The 14942-nt window shown below is 37.1% G+C and overlaps 1 protein-coding gene across 2 annotated transcripts in view; it reads right to left on the bottom strand.

Moving 5' to 3' along the window:
• Positions 1-10483: 10483 nt before the first annotated feature.
• The window catches only part of LOC308682181 (uncharacterized protein), a 38655-nt gene continuing 34196 nt past the window's right edge, over positions 10484-14942 (bottom strand). Inside the window, exons 7-8 of one of the 2 annotated variants that reach the window (XM_081351694.1) lie at positions 13182-13285; positions 10484-11977 (exon numbers count right to left, since the gene is read on the bottom strand). In XM_081351694.1, coding sequence (XP_081207820.1) covers positions 13192-13285 — 94 coding nt within the window. In that variant the 3' untranslated portion in view covers positions 10484-11977; positions 13182-13191. The remainder of the gene's footprint in view (positions 11978-13181; positions 13286-14942) is intronic. The other variant, XM_081351695.1, reaches the window with a different exon arrangement.

The raw sequence follows: 14942 nt of genomic DNA on the forward strand, positions 1-14942 counted from the left end.
TGATTTTGACCACTTCATTAAGTTTTGTTTTGTAGAAAGCCTTTCTTTAAAGTGAATTTCGTTTTGTATAAATTGTATCTTAATTTTAATACATTTTTCATCAACGAATTGCATGTATTTAAGAAGCAAAATATAGCAGACATAAGCCCTATTCGGACGGACTAGTTTTCCAAACGACGTTTGAGTTACAATTCTTATCAACCTACGTCTGTGATTTCATGTAAGGATTCGGACGGGACTAACATCTCCGTGTTTATTACCGAGGTAGGAGTGTCTGTTTTACATGTGGGCATTGCAGAAGATCACGTGTTCAGAATGCGTGGATTGCGTATGGTCATTTGAAATTAAGTAGGCTACTTTTAAAATTAAGCACTTTGAAATATAAAGTAAAACGTCCTAACGTATTTAGTGTTTTGTAAACCTTTTATAAAAATTGTAGTATAAAAAAAAACTAAACATAGATTTATCATCATGATTTTATAGAACTGGGTTCTTATAATAAACCCACCGGAATAAAAAGTTTTAACTTACACGTTAAATATAATTTACACGTTATGTAATTAAGTGCAGAAATGAAAGTAATTTTACCTGAAACTGATATTACAGTAGCCAGTCTTAACAGTTTACGTGATTTGGCTCTTCTTGTTGATTTAATTTTTTATTTAATTTTTTCTTCGCAGTGTAGGCTACCAAACACATTTACATCCATTATCGGTGCGCAAAAAGCAGAAACTTGAATACCGGCGCGATAGTGAGAGATTGTATGGCAGTTCACGTTGACCAAAACACATAAGAAAAAGCGTTTTGGAAAAAAAATGTCCGGTAATCACAGACATTCGCATTCGGACGGGATTAGATTTCTCTGAGGACCGCCGAGTTTGACGAAAAACAGTAGGTAATTTGCTCTGGAATTTTTACAGAGGTCGTTTGGGAAAAAGACAGACATGGCAGATTCGGACAGGATTAAAATCTCAAAGTACGTCTGTGAAACAGGTATTTCTCTAACGCCCCCCTGTGAAACTAGTCCCGTCCGAATAGGGCTATAGGCTATAATCATGGAGGCGCCCGCGCGCCCCGGTCACTTGCACTGCACGTTAACTAGAGCGCATATCATCATAAATTAACCGAAACTCAGTGTACCTCAGAGAATATTAAGAAATATATCTAAAGAAAACTTGAAATGTCTTTAAACGAAACAATTTAAAACGAAAAGAAATAGGCAACACTCTGATGTAATTCATGCATTTCTCCATATAGCCTATATGTGCATTCACTACGGAGATGGCGATCGTCAACTTCATCTTTGCTTCATCTCAACTTCCCTGGCGCCACCTGGTTATAACGGCCCACGTATTAAAAAAAAAATGTGTGTAAAACTTCTCTCTCTGGTCGGGTTTAAATCGGGCTCGGGCTCATGATTACAGTTAACGTGTCGGGCAGGGCCGACAAAGTCAATTCGCCTCATTCAGGCTTCGCGTCTACCGCGCCGCAGGACCTCTAGACGCGCGTAAACGCGTCTTTACATTGACTTAACATTGAAATCACTCGCGCCAGAAACTCAAGAGTGAGTGAGTAATCAAAAAATCTTTGCGTTTAGTCTCAATTGAGTAAAACACCGTATGTGTAACTTCGGCCATTCTCAGTGGTGTGACTGGGACACTAACCCTGCTTGTCATCATAGAAACAGATAATCAGATTGTGATTTTTATTCCCGCTTCAGTAATATGCTGAATATGCGGCGTAAAAAAAGACCTGCAACCGTCTCGCAAGTGTTGATAGGCTATTACTCGTGAGGTGTAACCAATCATATAGCGCCGTGGGCGGGACATTGAGCAAGTCTTCAGAGTGGTGATAGAGGCTGCGGAGCCTGCAGTCAAAGTAGCGCATTTTAAAATAAAATGGACTTTAATCAAACCACGGATCCGTGATAAGTTTTGTGATCCGCCTCGCCACTAGTGTAGTAGCACTGATCACTTTGAGGGGGGGATAAATTTATCCCCACCGGGGATAAAAATAATTAAGCAGAGGCAGGGATACATTGACCAGAAAGGGGGAAATCCCACGCATCCCCCCCGGCAAATCGCACCCTGCTACTTCCTATCGCATTTTCTCATGGGCGGAAATATTCTCTGGGCGGGCAAAGCAGAGACAGGGGAGGTAACATTCCTCCTTATAACGTCATAAGGAGGAGATTCAAGATCAGCGCGATTGAGCGTCCATTTTCTCAAAGGCAGAGAAAGATAGCAAAAGCTCGATTTACACCGATTAAAATTTCTAGAAACTTGGGGACCATATACAGGCTAGGGGAACTCATATTAATGTTAAAAAACCTCAGAAAGTGAAAATTTCATGTCATGGGACCTTTAATCATATTTTTTGTCAGACATTGTTACTGGTTGAATTCAGATATTTTGTACCAAATCAACTTAAAGGACATAACAGAACAGCATTAAAATTAGATCAGTTTTGTGAAGGATTACTTATGGCTGCTTATACATATGAAAAGACATATGTTTATCCATAACATTATATTTTGTTCAATAAAAAAAAGTAATCTACACTCATTTCTTTAGTCTGGTAAAACCCATCAATTCATATTTTTAGATATATAATTGTCCGGACCTCGGCTGGTGAGGAGGGTTCATTTACTGGACCTCAAGCGATTTTAGTTGAAGACCCCTGCAATATGCAGACCACGTGGTTAAGCTTTCGATTACTGTATGAGTTGGTCTGTCATTAAATATTTTTTGGAACAATATTAATATTAATCAGTATTTTTTGCAGTATTAAAATTACTACAATAATTTTAAATGATAAGAAAAACGACATGTAAGCCAGTGCTTGTGTAAACTTAAAATTCATAAACTCACGACACATGAAATATCATCTCAGAGCACCGGAGACTATCAGGACCGCCAGAGGAGGGAGACACAGAACAAAGATGACATGTTTACTACAGTAAAGTACGCCTCCACTGTGGAGACTAATGGGACTAATACAACATTAAATTATACACTTACCCGACACTTTGCTAGTACCGAAATGGACTCCTTTTGCCTTCAGAACGGCCTTAATTCTTCGTGACATAGATTAAACAAGGTGCTGGACACATTCCTCAGAGATTTTGGTCCATATTGACATGATAGCAACACACATTTGCTGCAGATTTGCATCAATCGAATCTTCCGTTCCACCACATCACAAAGGTGCTCTATTGGACTGAGATCTGGTGACTGTGGCCATTTGAGAATAGTGAACTCATGTTAGTTCAGGAAACCAGATTGAGATGAATTTGAGCTTTGTGACATGTAGCGTTATCCGGCTGGAAGTAGCCATCAGAAGACACACTGTGGTGGTCATAAAGAGATGGACATGTTCATCAACAATACTCAGGTAGGCTGTGATGTTTAAACGATGCTCGCTCAGTTGGTCCAAAAGTGTGGCAAATATCCTCCACACCATTACACCAGCAGCAGCCTGAACCGCTGATACAAGGCAGGATGGGTCCATGCTTTCTTATTTAAGCCAAATTCTGATCCTACCATCTGAAAGTTGCAGCAGAAATCGAGACTCATCAGATCAGGCAAAGGTTTTCCAATCTTCTATTGTCATATTTTGGTGAGCCTGTGTGAACTGTGGCTTCAGTTTCCTGTTCTTATCTGACAGGAGTGGCACAAGTGTGTTTTCTGCTTCTGTATCAAGGTTTAATGTGCTGAGCGTTCACCGTTCAGAGATTTTCTTCTGCAGACCTCGGGTGTAACGAGTGCATATTTAAGTATACTGTTGCTTTCTATCAGCTGAACCAGTCTGGCCATTCTCTTCTGAACTCTTGCATCAAGAAGCCATTTTCACCCACAGAACTGCTGCTCACTGGATATTTTCTCTTTTTCGGACCAGTTTCTGAAATACTCACACCAGCCTATCTGGCACCAACAACCATGCCACATTCAAAGTCACTTAAATTCCCTGTTCTGATACTCAGTTTGAACTTCAGTAGATTGTCTTGACCATGGCTGCTTTGCCAAAACTTTGGCAGCTGACTTGTTGCCTCATTGCCTTAGGCAATGACTTTGTAGGCAGTGTTTGCGCACAAAACTGATTTCAGATCACTTCTGAGGCAGCATTATAGTTTAACTCAACTGTCACGGAATAAAACGCAAAGGGTTGTGGGATATCAAAGGAGACATCCAGCCTTCAAAAATCTGTCAGATGAAGGTATATCTCATGAGACAGGAAGTGAAACTTACAATGGATTCATTTCAGACAGGCCTTAATGCCTTCGTACCTTGGAATGCATCCTCCGAAGGCAGCATTTTTAAGCTTTCAGACACAGCCCATGTCTACTAATGCATTGAGTTGCTGCCATGTGATTGGTTGATTAGATATTTGCTAACTTCATCTCTGTTTGGATCCTAATGAATGAACTGGGTTAAACTAAGTGCAATCAAAGTGTCGCCGCGCGCCAGAGCGATTGAGTGCACGCACTGAGACGAGAGAGGTATGTATCAACTCGTCTTAGTTAAGGGAATAACATAGTTTAATATGAAAAAACGGTGTAGTGTTCCTTAAGCACATATCCAAGTGTTTGTGCGGAGTGTGGAGCGCGCACTACATGACATGGAGGCGCCGGTGCCATCACTCGCATTTTCCTATCAACAGTGGAAACAACTTAAAATACTCCATCATTTCTGGTCATACAGAAAAGAATAATACATCAGTCGCAACTACTTTTATTTGTGTAAACTCACAACAACAAGAAAATGTTGTGCTTTTGTAAAATAAAATAAAACGAACAGGGCACGCTTTTATGATCTCCGTGAATTGGAGTGTGTCTCAAAAATGAACTGAAAAACAGTAGACAAGCCTCGCAGACATAAGAAATATAGCTATCTTTATAAAGCTTATAAAAAAATGTCCACCAACGAAAAAAATCCATTCGAAAGAAAATACGTACGGTACCATCTGATTATGTAGGCTAATCCTGTCCGTATGAAAGGCGCATCTAGGCTAGCGGAGATATGGAGATATGTTTGCAGGCAGCCTACACTGATTTAGAAAAGACTAGTTCATTAATAAACAATTAAAATGCTTCGTTATTTTTTTCAGACACATTTATTATCATTAGCCTACTTTTGCCAGTGCTTTGCTGCAAGTTTTATGCATGTGCTCGAATATAGGCTATAGCCTATTGGGTTTAGTAATTAGCTGCAATGTGATAAATATTAGAACCTCATTGTGTAAGAAACATAGGGGGAACAGAATCCGACGGCAAAGAGTTCAGCTGTCGAAATCCGTTCCCCCACCCCAATGATGAGAGATGTTGATGTATCAGCTTAAAATATGCTTATTCTATTCTGTGTGTGGATGGATATTAAACAGCATCAATTTAATAAATATTAGAACCTCAGTGTGTCAGAAATATGGGGGGAACAGAATCCGACGGCAAAAAAACAGCTGTCGGAATCCGTTCCCCCACTCCCATTATAAGAGGTGTTAATGTAATGGCTTAAAAAATGCTGATTTTATTTTTGTGTGTGGATGGAGCTTAACTTGCATCAGTTTAAAGAATTATTATTTTTTTTTTTGCCTTTTATTATGATAGGACAGTGTAGTATTAAGACAGTTCGACGAACCGGGACTTGAACTCAGGTCGTAAAAAGCTAAAGAACAATGAATGCTAGTGCAGAGTGTACTGACCACTAGGCTATTGGGTTTTGTAGTTTTCCGCAATGTGATCAATATTAGAACCTCATTGTATAATAAACATAGGGGGAAAAGAATCCGACGGCAAAGAGTTCAGCCGTCGAAATCCGTTCCCCCACCCCAATGATGAGAGATGTTGATGTATCGGCTTAAAATTTGCTTATTCTATTCTGTGTGGATGGATATTAAACAGCATCAATTTGATAAATATTAGAACCTCAGTGTATCAGAAATATGGGGGGAACAGAAACCGACGGCAAAAAAACAGCTGTCGGAATCCGTTCCCCCACTCCCATTATAAGAGGTGTTGATGTAATGGCTTAAAAAATGCTGATTTTATTTTTGTGTGTGGATGGAGCTTGACTTACATCAGTTTAAAGAATTATTATTTTTTTTTTTGCCTTTTATTATGATAGGACAGTACAGTATCAAGAAAGTTTGACGAACCGGGACTTGAACTCGGGTTGCCCAAAGCTAAATAAAAAATATTGTCAGGGCACTGACCACTAGGCTATTGATAATAGTAACTTCCTGCAATTTGATAAATGTTAGAACCTTATTGTGTAATAAACAATTTTTTTTTTTTTTTGCCTTTTATTATGATAGGACAGTACAGTATCAAGAAAGTTTGACGAACCGGAAGTTTGATTTAACCGACAAATAAATACGTGTCACAGAATAATTGACCCATAACATAATAAAGGATTTCATTCTGATCTCAACACGTTCTCTGTGGATATGTCTGGAAATTGTTGCTACAAGGAAAAACCTTATTTGCTCCCTCAATGAAATGCCAAAGCAGTCTGCTGCTGGATCTCAGCCAGTGTGTGTGTGTGTGTGTGTGTGTGTGTGTGTGTGTGTGTGTGTGTGTGTGTGTGTGTGTGTGTGTGTGTGTGTGTGTGTGTGTGTGTGTGTGTGTTTCAGGACAGTGGTGGCCTGAAGTGGGATATGCTTTGTGACATTAGTGGAGATCTCATCCAACTGGCCAGCCATACTTGAGGAAATGCCAAGAGGCAGGGGTTGAGCTGTTGTCATAGCGATGCATCAAGTATGTCCTCATTCTACTATTCTGCCAATCAGTAGTGTATTAATCTCAGTATGACTCAGATCTGCTCAATGAGCAAATCACAATCTCCTGCACAGGAGGAAATTATTCTCTAGACAGATATAAAAAAATCTGTGTGCCCTGGATGGGGAAACATCCACCTCCTTTAGGATATTGCAGATCTGACTGCAGTGTTGTTATAAGTTTATTTTTTATAAATTGAACACTTTCCTTTTTTGTATATTTCAAAACAGCAAATCGGAATCTATTTTAGTTGTGATAATTATGACTCACAACATACACAACAGTGTGATTATAATTATTCATTTTAGGCATTTAGTAAGGCATCACTATTATGATAACTGCATTGTGCGTTTCATGCATAATGAATTGTTATACTGCAAGACTCCTTTTCAAACACAGATCAGTCGGTTTCCTGTTTGGCTTTTTTCACCTGCACTGACCCACTTTTGTATGTTCTCTGTATTAAACTACACAAAAAGGCATAAAATAATAATAATGCTACCCCGGTGTCGCCCCACTGGAGCACAAGTATGCATTTCTGTAAATCATCAGTCACTGGCACACATCCACTTTATATTTCCCAGATTCATTCGTCTGTTTCTGTGGTATCTGTAGATGCAGAGGGTGGGTATGACATATTTTATGACTCCATTGTGTTGGAGTTGCTGGAATGTGTGCAGCTACACCGGCCTTCCTGAACCTCTGAGGGTACAAAAAGAGGGCTCTTATGTTCAACAAGTCTCTCAGCTCTCATAAAATGTTCTATAGACTGCCCCAAATACATCAATTGTCAACAATTTTGTTGTATTTCTGGAGAATTCAATTAAAATGTGCTGTATCATGCTTTATGTGGCGTTAGTAATATAGCCTAGCTCATAAAATGTTCTAGAGACTGTTACTATTATTACTACTAATATATATTTAGTATTTAGTTCAACGTTACAATTCGTTCATATCCCTCTGTTGCTTTTAACCATTGTTAGTTAGTTAGTTAGTTAGTTAGTATACTTTATTGTCCTTTTTCAGGAAATTTGTCTTGAACTCAAAGCTGCATTAGTACACAACATATACATACACACACAAACCAAAAAGAAAAGAGTAAAAAAAAAAAAAAAAAATGACTACATTACTACATCTTGCTATTTAACATATTAATAGATACAGGAATAAATAATTTTTTGTAACGGTTACTCTTACACAGTGGGACTCTATACCGTCTCCCTGATGGCAGAAGCTGATACACTGGAAATTATTCACACAATGACTAAAGTTGACTGACTTTAACTCATGCATTACCGCTATCTACCAGATGGAGGCGCTAATATCAAGTGTGCTCAACTTTGCCATGCTGATAAACAGCTTGACTCTCTAGTGTTGAGATTTTATAGTACATTTTTACGAGTGTGGTGCACACTTATAGAGTCTATGACTTCATAAGTCCCACATATGCTATGATTTTACATTTATTGTTTACTGTGGTGGGGGAAATCACATTAGACCGTTCATTTAAAGCTGTTCTGTTTGTGTAGCAACCGCTTGAACTCTGCTATCATCTGTATTAAAGGGTTAGTTCACCCAAAAATGAAAATTCTGTCAGTAATTACTCACCCTCATGTTGTTCCAACCCCGTAAGACTTTCGTTCATCTTTGGAACACAAATTAAGATATTTTTGATGAAATCTGAGAGCTGACTCACTCCTTAATAGGCTGCTAGTTAATCGATATCTGCCAGCCCAGAAAAGTTACTAAAGACAATGTTTAAAATAGTCCAAGTGACTACAGTGGCTCAACCTTAAGTTTATCAAGCGATGAGAATACTTTTTGTGCGCAAAAACAAACAAAAATAATGACTTAATTCAACCATCTCTTCCATGTCATTCTCCTAAGCTGCTGACGTAGTGTAACAGCGCAGCGCTTCTGGATTGTACGTCAGAACGTAGGCTCACTATTGGCCGATGCTGGTCATGTGTGTGATGAGTGTGATGCTGGCCAATAGTGAGCCTACGTTCTGACGTACAACCCAGAATCGCTGCGCTGTTACACTACGTGAACTCACTCAGAGGCCCACACAGAAGAAAATGAATAGTTGAATAAAGTCGTTATTTTTGTAAAAAAATAAAAAATAAAATGTGCACACAAAAAGTATTCTCGTCGCTTGATAAACTTAAAGTTGAGCCAGCGTAGTCACTTGGACTATTTTAATAATGTTTTTACTAACTTTTCTGGGCTGGCACATATCGATTACCTAGCAGTGTGTGTAGCCAGCTCTCAGATTTCATCAAAAATATCTTAATTTGTGTTCGGAAGATGAACGAAAGTCTTACGGGGTTGGAACAACATGAGGGTGAGTAATTACTGACAGAATTTTCATTTTTGGGTGAACTAACCCTTTAAGTGAGAGAAATCTGAGATTCTTCATACTGAGAGTAATGCTTATATTTGCTGTCATTCTGCCAATGGCCTCATGACCTGGATTCTGATGTTTTCTCACCTGATCCTTTAGTCACTGCATATCTTATAGTCTAAATATTAACATTGAAAGGTGTACCTCCCAACATTTTCATCTAAGTCATTATCAAATTTAATTTTTATCTTTTGTTAATTTTATTTTGAACTATGACAAAATATTACAATTGTTCACTCACAAATCTTTTGCTATTCACCAAGAAATTGAGTATTCTCTTCCATCTAATTTTATTTTACATCATCATTTCCGTTTTGGGGCTTTTTAAGAATCAGAGTGTGTACGGTATATGACTATAAGGTCTATTTTTTAAGTGCAGTACAGTACATCAGTACATGATGAAAGAAATGTAAACCAAATTATGTTATTTAGAAATATCTTATTTATTAAAAAATACATTTGAATAACAATGCAATATGCATAATGAATTATTCCGTCCATTTGGTACACTACAATACACAAGATGAGTACAAATCGCTCGTCATCATATAATTTTTCCCTAACAGACAAAGAATTCTGCCATACATCAGCTCTCATTAATTTTTACACACAGATCAACACCATTACTCAGAACAGTGACTGAAACGATAGGTCAAGCGTACATCAAAAGACAGTACTACATGCTTTAATACACTTTTCTGGCCAGAACAATATCATGTTACAAAAGTTTGATTAGAAAATGTGTTTCATCTTTCACACGAAGTGGTCTGCAAAACAGCTAGACCTTATCTAGACATCAGTATTTTAGTACCTCACTCACCCAGCTGTCAACAAAGACAGTCAAACACTTAATGCTCACTTTCGGAGCTTAACCTAATGTTGTCCAGTATACCTGACTGTTTTCACTGTGGATTAACTTTAGAGTGCAACAGTTGGGTTCTGGAAGTACTCCATTCATTTTCTCCTTTGGGAAATTGATTTTGAATGATAAGTTATAAACCCTTTAAGACAGACCTATAGTCTAAGCTACGAGTTTGTTAATCCATGGTATTTGCTTCTCCTGAAGCCGTCAGCCCGCATTATTTCATCTTATTTTTAAAATAAGTGTTTAACAGCAGAATTCCTGGTGAAAAACTACATTATTACTCATTGTTGCTATACGGAATATTAGGCGTAGAATTTTTTATATAATGTAATTTATATATATATATATATATATATATATATATACAATATTTTGCAATTAACTCAAAATATATTGCTTTTATATATAAAATGAAGAAGTTTTATATTTCTCCATCATTTTTAATTTGATTATGCTGTTCGCAATGCTTTGTGGGATTGTAGTTCTTTCCCTCACTAAAGCGGTTAAGCTCACAGTCTTGTACCTTTGTCTGTCTGATTTTCAAAAACTTTTTTGCGTAAAATCAAAGTTTGTAGTGTTGTGATTCATTCTGATTGGCTTGGTTCATGGCATATAACTCTTTAATAAAGACAAAATCCCAATGGGAAAATATTTGTGGGGGAAAAAACTCTTCCAGAACCAGCGCCGCTGAGAAAGAGCGTGGGCACTGTTGCACTCTTCATAACTTTTTATTTTCATTATTGTCCCTGAGGTCCACTAATAACTTCAGTAAAGTTTATGACTTGAACTTTTCCAACTTTTTTTTTATTGTATTTTATCTATTTATTTGAGCTATTTTCAAACTTTTTTACATTTTGACTGTCATTAGTTCTTCTGTTGTTTATGATTAGCAGCACTTATCTAACTTAAATTAACTCACTATGACTGGGCATAACGTTTTGTGTTTCTGAAATTTTTTTTTTAAAGGAGTTCTGATAGTGACAGTATGACTTTAATCCAGCTCGGTTTGGTTAGTTCACTGTATATTGATTTTATTCAATTTAATTAACCATTTATGTCTTTGGACTGAAATTTGGCAGGCACATAGGAAGCACTTGTTAATTCATAGTTTAGGATGATATTTCAGGTTCATACTCTGGGCATTGCTTCAGTTTTAGGGAGGCGAAAGGCCGCACACATTATATAACATCAGACAGGCGAGCAGCGTACAGAACTGCCATAAGTAATTTACATGTTATCATAAGCCCCGTCATCACATTGATATATGTCTGTAGATGGAGGAATTCACATGTGGGAGCGCCCCTCTTCCACTCTCATCCACACATACTGTATGATCCATGCATCATGGATACATACATGCATATTTGTTATGTCTGTATATACACACTTACACATGGCAATTCTTATAATTGTGGTACAAAAGAATGTATATAAATTTATAGCATGCGTGTTCAACATTTGTTATAAATTGGGTGTATTTCAAGTATTTTACAATTAGGACAGTGTCTGGTAAATTTTCTCAGACAGAAATTTACATTAGACTATATTTAAGAATTTACTGTAATTCCCTTTTTTGGAAATCGCTTTCTGTAAAGCATCTTCCCATGTTTATATAGTCTTTAATAGTACCTCATTAGCTGACAAATCTAATGAGTGCTTTATAGAAATGTCACGTCACTCAAACAAGCTCCTTCAACAGGTTCCATCAACAACTTAACACTTGCATTAACATATACACATCTCACCTAGTATTATATACAGTACACACAATACCAGTATATTTTTCTCTCATTACTCAAATCCTGTTCGTCTTTTTCTTGTGCATTCTCTCCCATTTTGTTCCTCAGTCTGGAATAACCTGCAAACTGCAAAAACCATCACTTTGTCCTTTTGCTTTTTGGAAAAGCTGCCCCATCGCCGGCCATCTGCTCAATGTCTGGTGAGAAAACAAAAGCTGAGAGTTAACATGCTGCTCATTCACTGTGTGCGTGATATCAGTTGTACTGAAACAACACTGCCGAGAGATAGAGCCTTACTGTCCAAACAGTGCTAAAACAACAACTGACCTGGAACACAAACCCTCCTCTGCACTCTGACAGCACTGGAGACCATGCACTGAACACTTTGTTGTTTCTGTTTTATATTGTTTCTGTTCTGACCTCTATTTCTTCTTCCTCTACTATGGGAGTCCACGACAGACCATAAATAACTGTATGATGAAAAGTTATGAAATTTGGTTCACTAATTAAGGCGAATAGTATGAGCAACTTGGGGCCAATTCGGACCTTTAGGTTCCTGTGTTAATTTTTGTTTTTTACAACTACTCAAATTTTGTGACCCAGTCATTTCAAAAGGTGAAACTCACCAAACTGAAAAAAGTAAGAGTGCAATGAAATCAACAGTGCCATTTACAAACAGGAAATTAGGCGATATCTCTGCAACGCTTGATAGAAAACTGCCTCTAATGACTAATTTAAAGGGATAGTTCATCCAAAAATGAAAATTCTGTGATCATTTATGTTATTCCAAACCCATAAGACTTTGTCTTTGAAACACAAATGAAGATATTTTTAATATTCTCTCATTAAACCAGTGAGATTTGTTCAAATGCCATTTATCATATTTGATGTGCTCTATGTATGTGTGCTGATCAGTGTTTATATGTGAATAAAAGCCTAAATTAAATCTGTTCATCATATAAAGCATCATATAAATGTTTTTAAGAAGACTTGGATTCAACCAAAACCAAACCAAATTCAAAAAATATCTTCATTTGTGTTCTGAAGATGATATTTTGGGTTTGGAATGTCATTAAATTATGTCTATTTTAATTTTTTGCTCAACTATTTAAGGTAAAATTATAACATTTGCAATAATTGGCATTAAAATCTTTTTTTTTTTTTTTGAGGAATGCAATGTACTCAATGCCATTAATGTGCTTGGCCACACAATTTTGCTGCTGGCGTGGCAGCTATATTTTACATTTACATTTATGCATTTCACAGACACTTTTATCCAAAGCGACTTGCGGTGTCTTGTCTATTTACTAGTCATACATGTTATTATTAAATTGTCAGTTTTTGATCTTCATGTTCATAGTTATTGCACTAGGAACTGGCAGACGATGTGTTTGTGCCTACCTGATCAATACTACTGTGGCCACTGATAGTCCAGCTTCTGATGGCCCAAAGCGATCATGGAGTTTCTGTTTGTCCTGGGGCGCTCTGCTGACATCACATCTGGGCTGTGGGGAAGATTGAAACCATTTTAGCAATCTTAATCGTGTCAAATTCTGACACATTTGCAGTCATTTGGGATTGAATTTGAAGTATGCTTTCCTTATCATGGCAAATATTGGGAAGCTACTTAAAATATTTTAAATATGTTTTGAATAACCTTTTCTATATAGCACCAAAGAGAATGTTAATGCCTCATTAAGTTGGTCTGAACTAATGGAAGACAGTCTGACCCAATTTTTCAAATTGCATTGCACTTATGCAACACACTGAATATTACGAAATGAGAAAAACAAATACTGTCAAAATACAGTAAGCGTATTGTATGAATCACCGGTCCATATGGATATTCCTCAGAAAATATCTACTCTCTGGAGGAGAGTGCATTTAGCATAGCTCCCATATCTCATCTAATGAGTGAAAAACATGGGGAATTCTCCTACTCCCACCAGCATACCTCCAACCTGACACTGCAGCCCTGGAACTATTCATCTGAGTCTGTGCCAACCTATGTGTGGGATCACTGCTAACTTGGAATAAGTTGAGATCCAGGAGAATTGAGAATTCTTTTGTAGAGGAAAAAGGCATTTTTAAGGTGTTCGTCCCTAAAACGCTCTTCCTTATGTCACAGATAAAGTGTCTGTTATTAGTTCAGAAAGTGATATAGAGCTGCAATTTGGTCAGCAAACTTGGATCTAGCTTCTAGCCTTGCAGAAAACCAATAAGCACCTTGGTTAACCAATCAGTGTCACAATATAAACTGATTTATTAACATTGTGAAAAATGCAGTTATGTACTAACAGCAAGTGTAGTGACTGAATCAGGGTTATTATTTTTAACAAACTATGAAAAATCATAGTTGATATAAAGCTGAAATTAAACTGAAATAAAAATTAGAAATGTTGCTTTGGCAACTAACTGAAATAAGTTCAAGTTTTAGTAGCCTACTAAAATTAGAAAAACTGAAATAAAAATAGATTAGGCCTAAAGCTAATTAGAAAAATTAAAAACAGTAACAATACCGGTGCACTAATATGTATTAGTTCATGCTTAACTAATGTACAGATAAACATGAGTTCACGTATGACTCATGAAGAGCTATTCACGGTATCCCGTTGCAGACAGCTGAAAGTTGAAATACATGGCTTCGACCCATTGTGAATTACACAAATTTTCACTATTAGTTAATACTAAATGTTTGAAGAGAATTAATCTTTGATGACATTTAATTATTAGAAATTAATATAAGACTTAAACTATTAATCAATCATTAATGAATGGCTTAGTTCATTGTGAGTCATACATGAACTAGAGGTCATGTGTGCATTAGTTAAGCATGAATTAAAGGTGCAGTAAGTGATTTATAAGAAACGCAGTTGAAAGCGCTGGAGAGACCTAAGACCTGAAACCGGACGCCAAGGTTGTTGTTTCTGCTCCATAACTGAGTAACACTGGTTTTGGTGTTTCACAGGTCCAAGATAAGCTGTTGTTGTAATGTTAGCTGTAGTAACAGGACAGTTTTGAGGGTCATTGTTTGTCTGGAGCTGCTGTCGACTAACAACCAACTCTTGTATTTACTGTATGTTTATTTTTTGTTCTTCCTTGTTGTTTGTTTGTCATCTTCGCTTTATTTTCCATGAAGCATTATATTGCTGCTTACATTGC

This window comes from Scardinius erythrophthalmus (genome assembly GCF_964197995.2).
Source record: "Scardinius erythrophthalmus genome assembly, chromosome: 21".
NCBI classification, from domain to species: Eukaryota; Metazoa; Chordata; class Actinopteri; order Cypriniformes; family Leuciscidae; genus Scardinius; species Scardinius erythrophthalmus.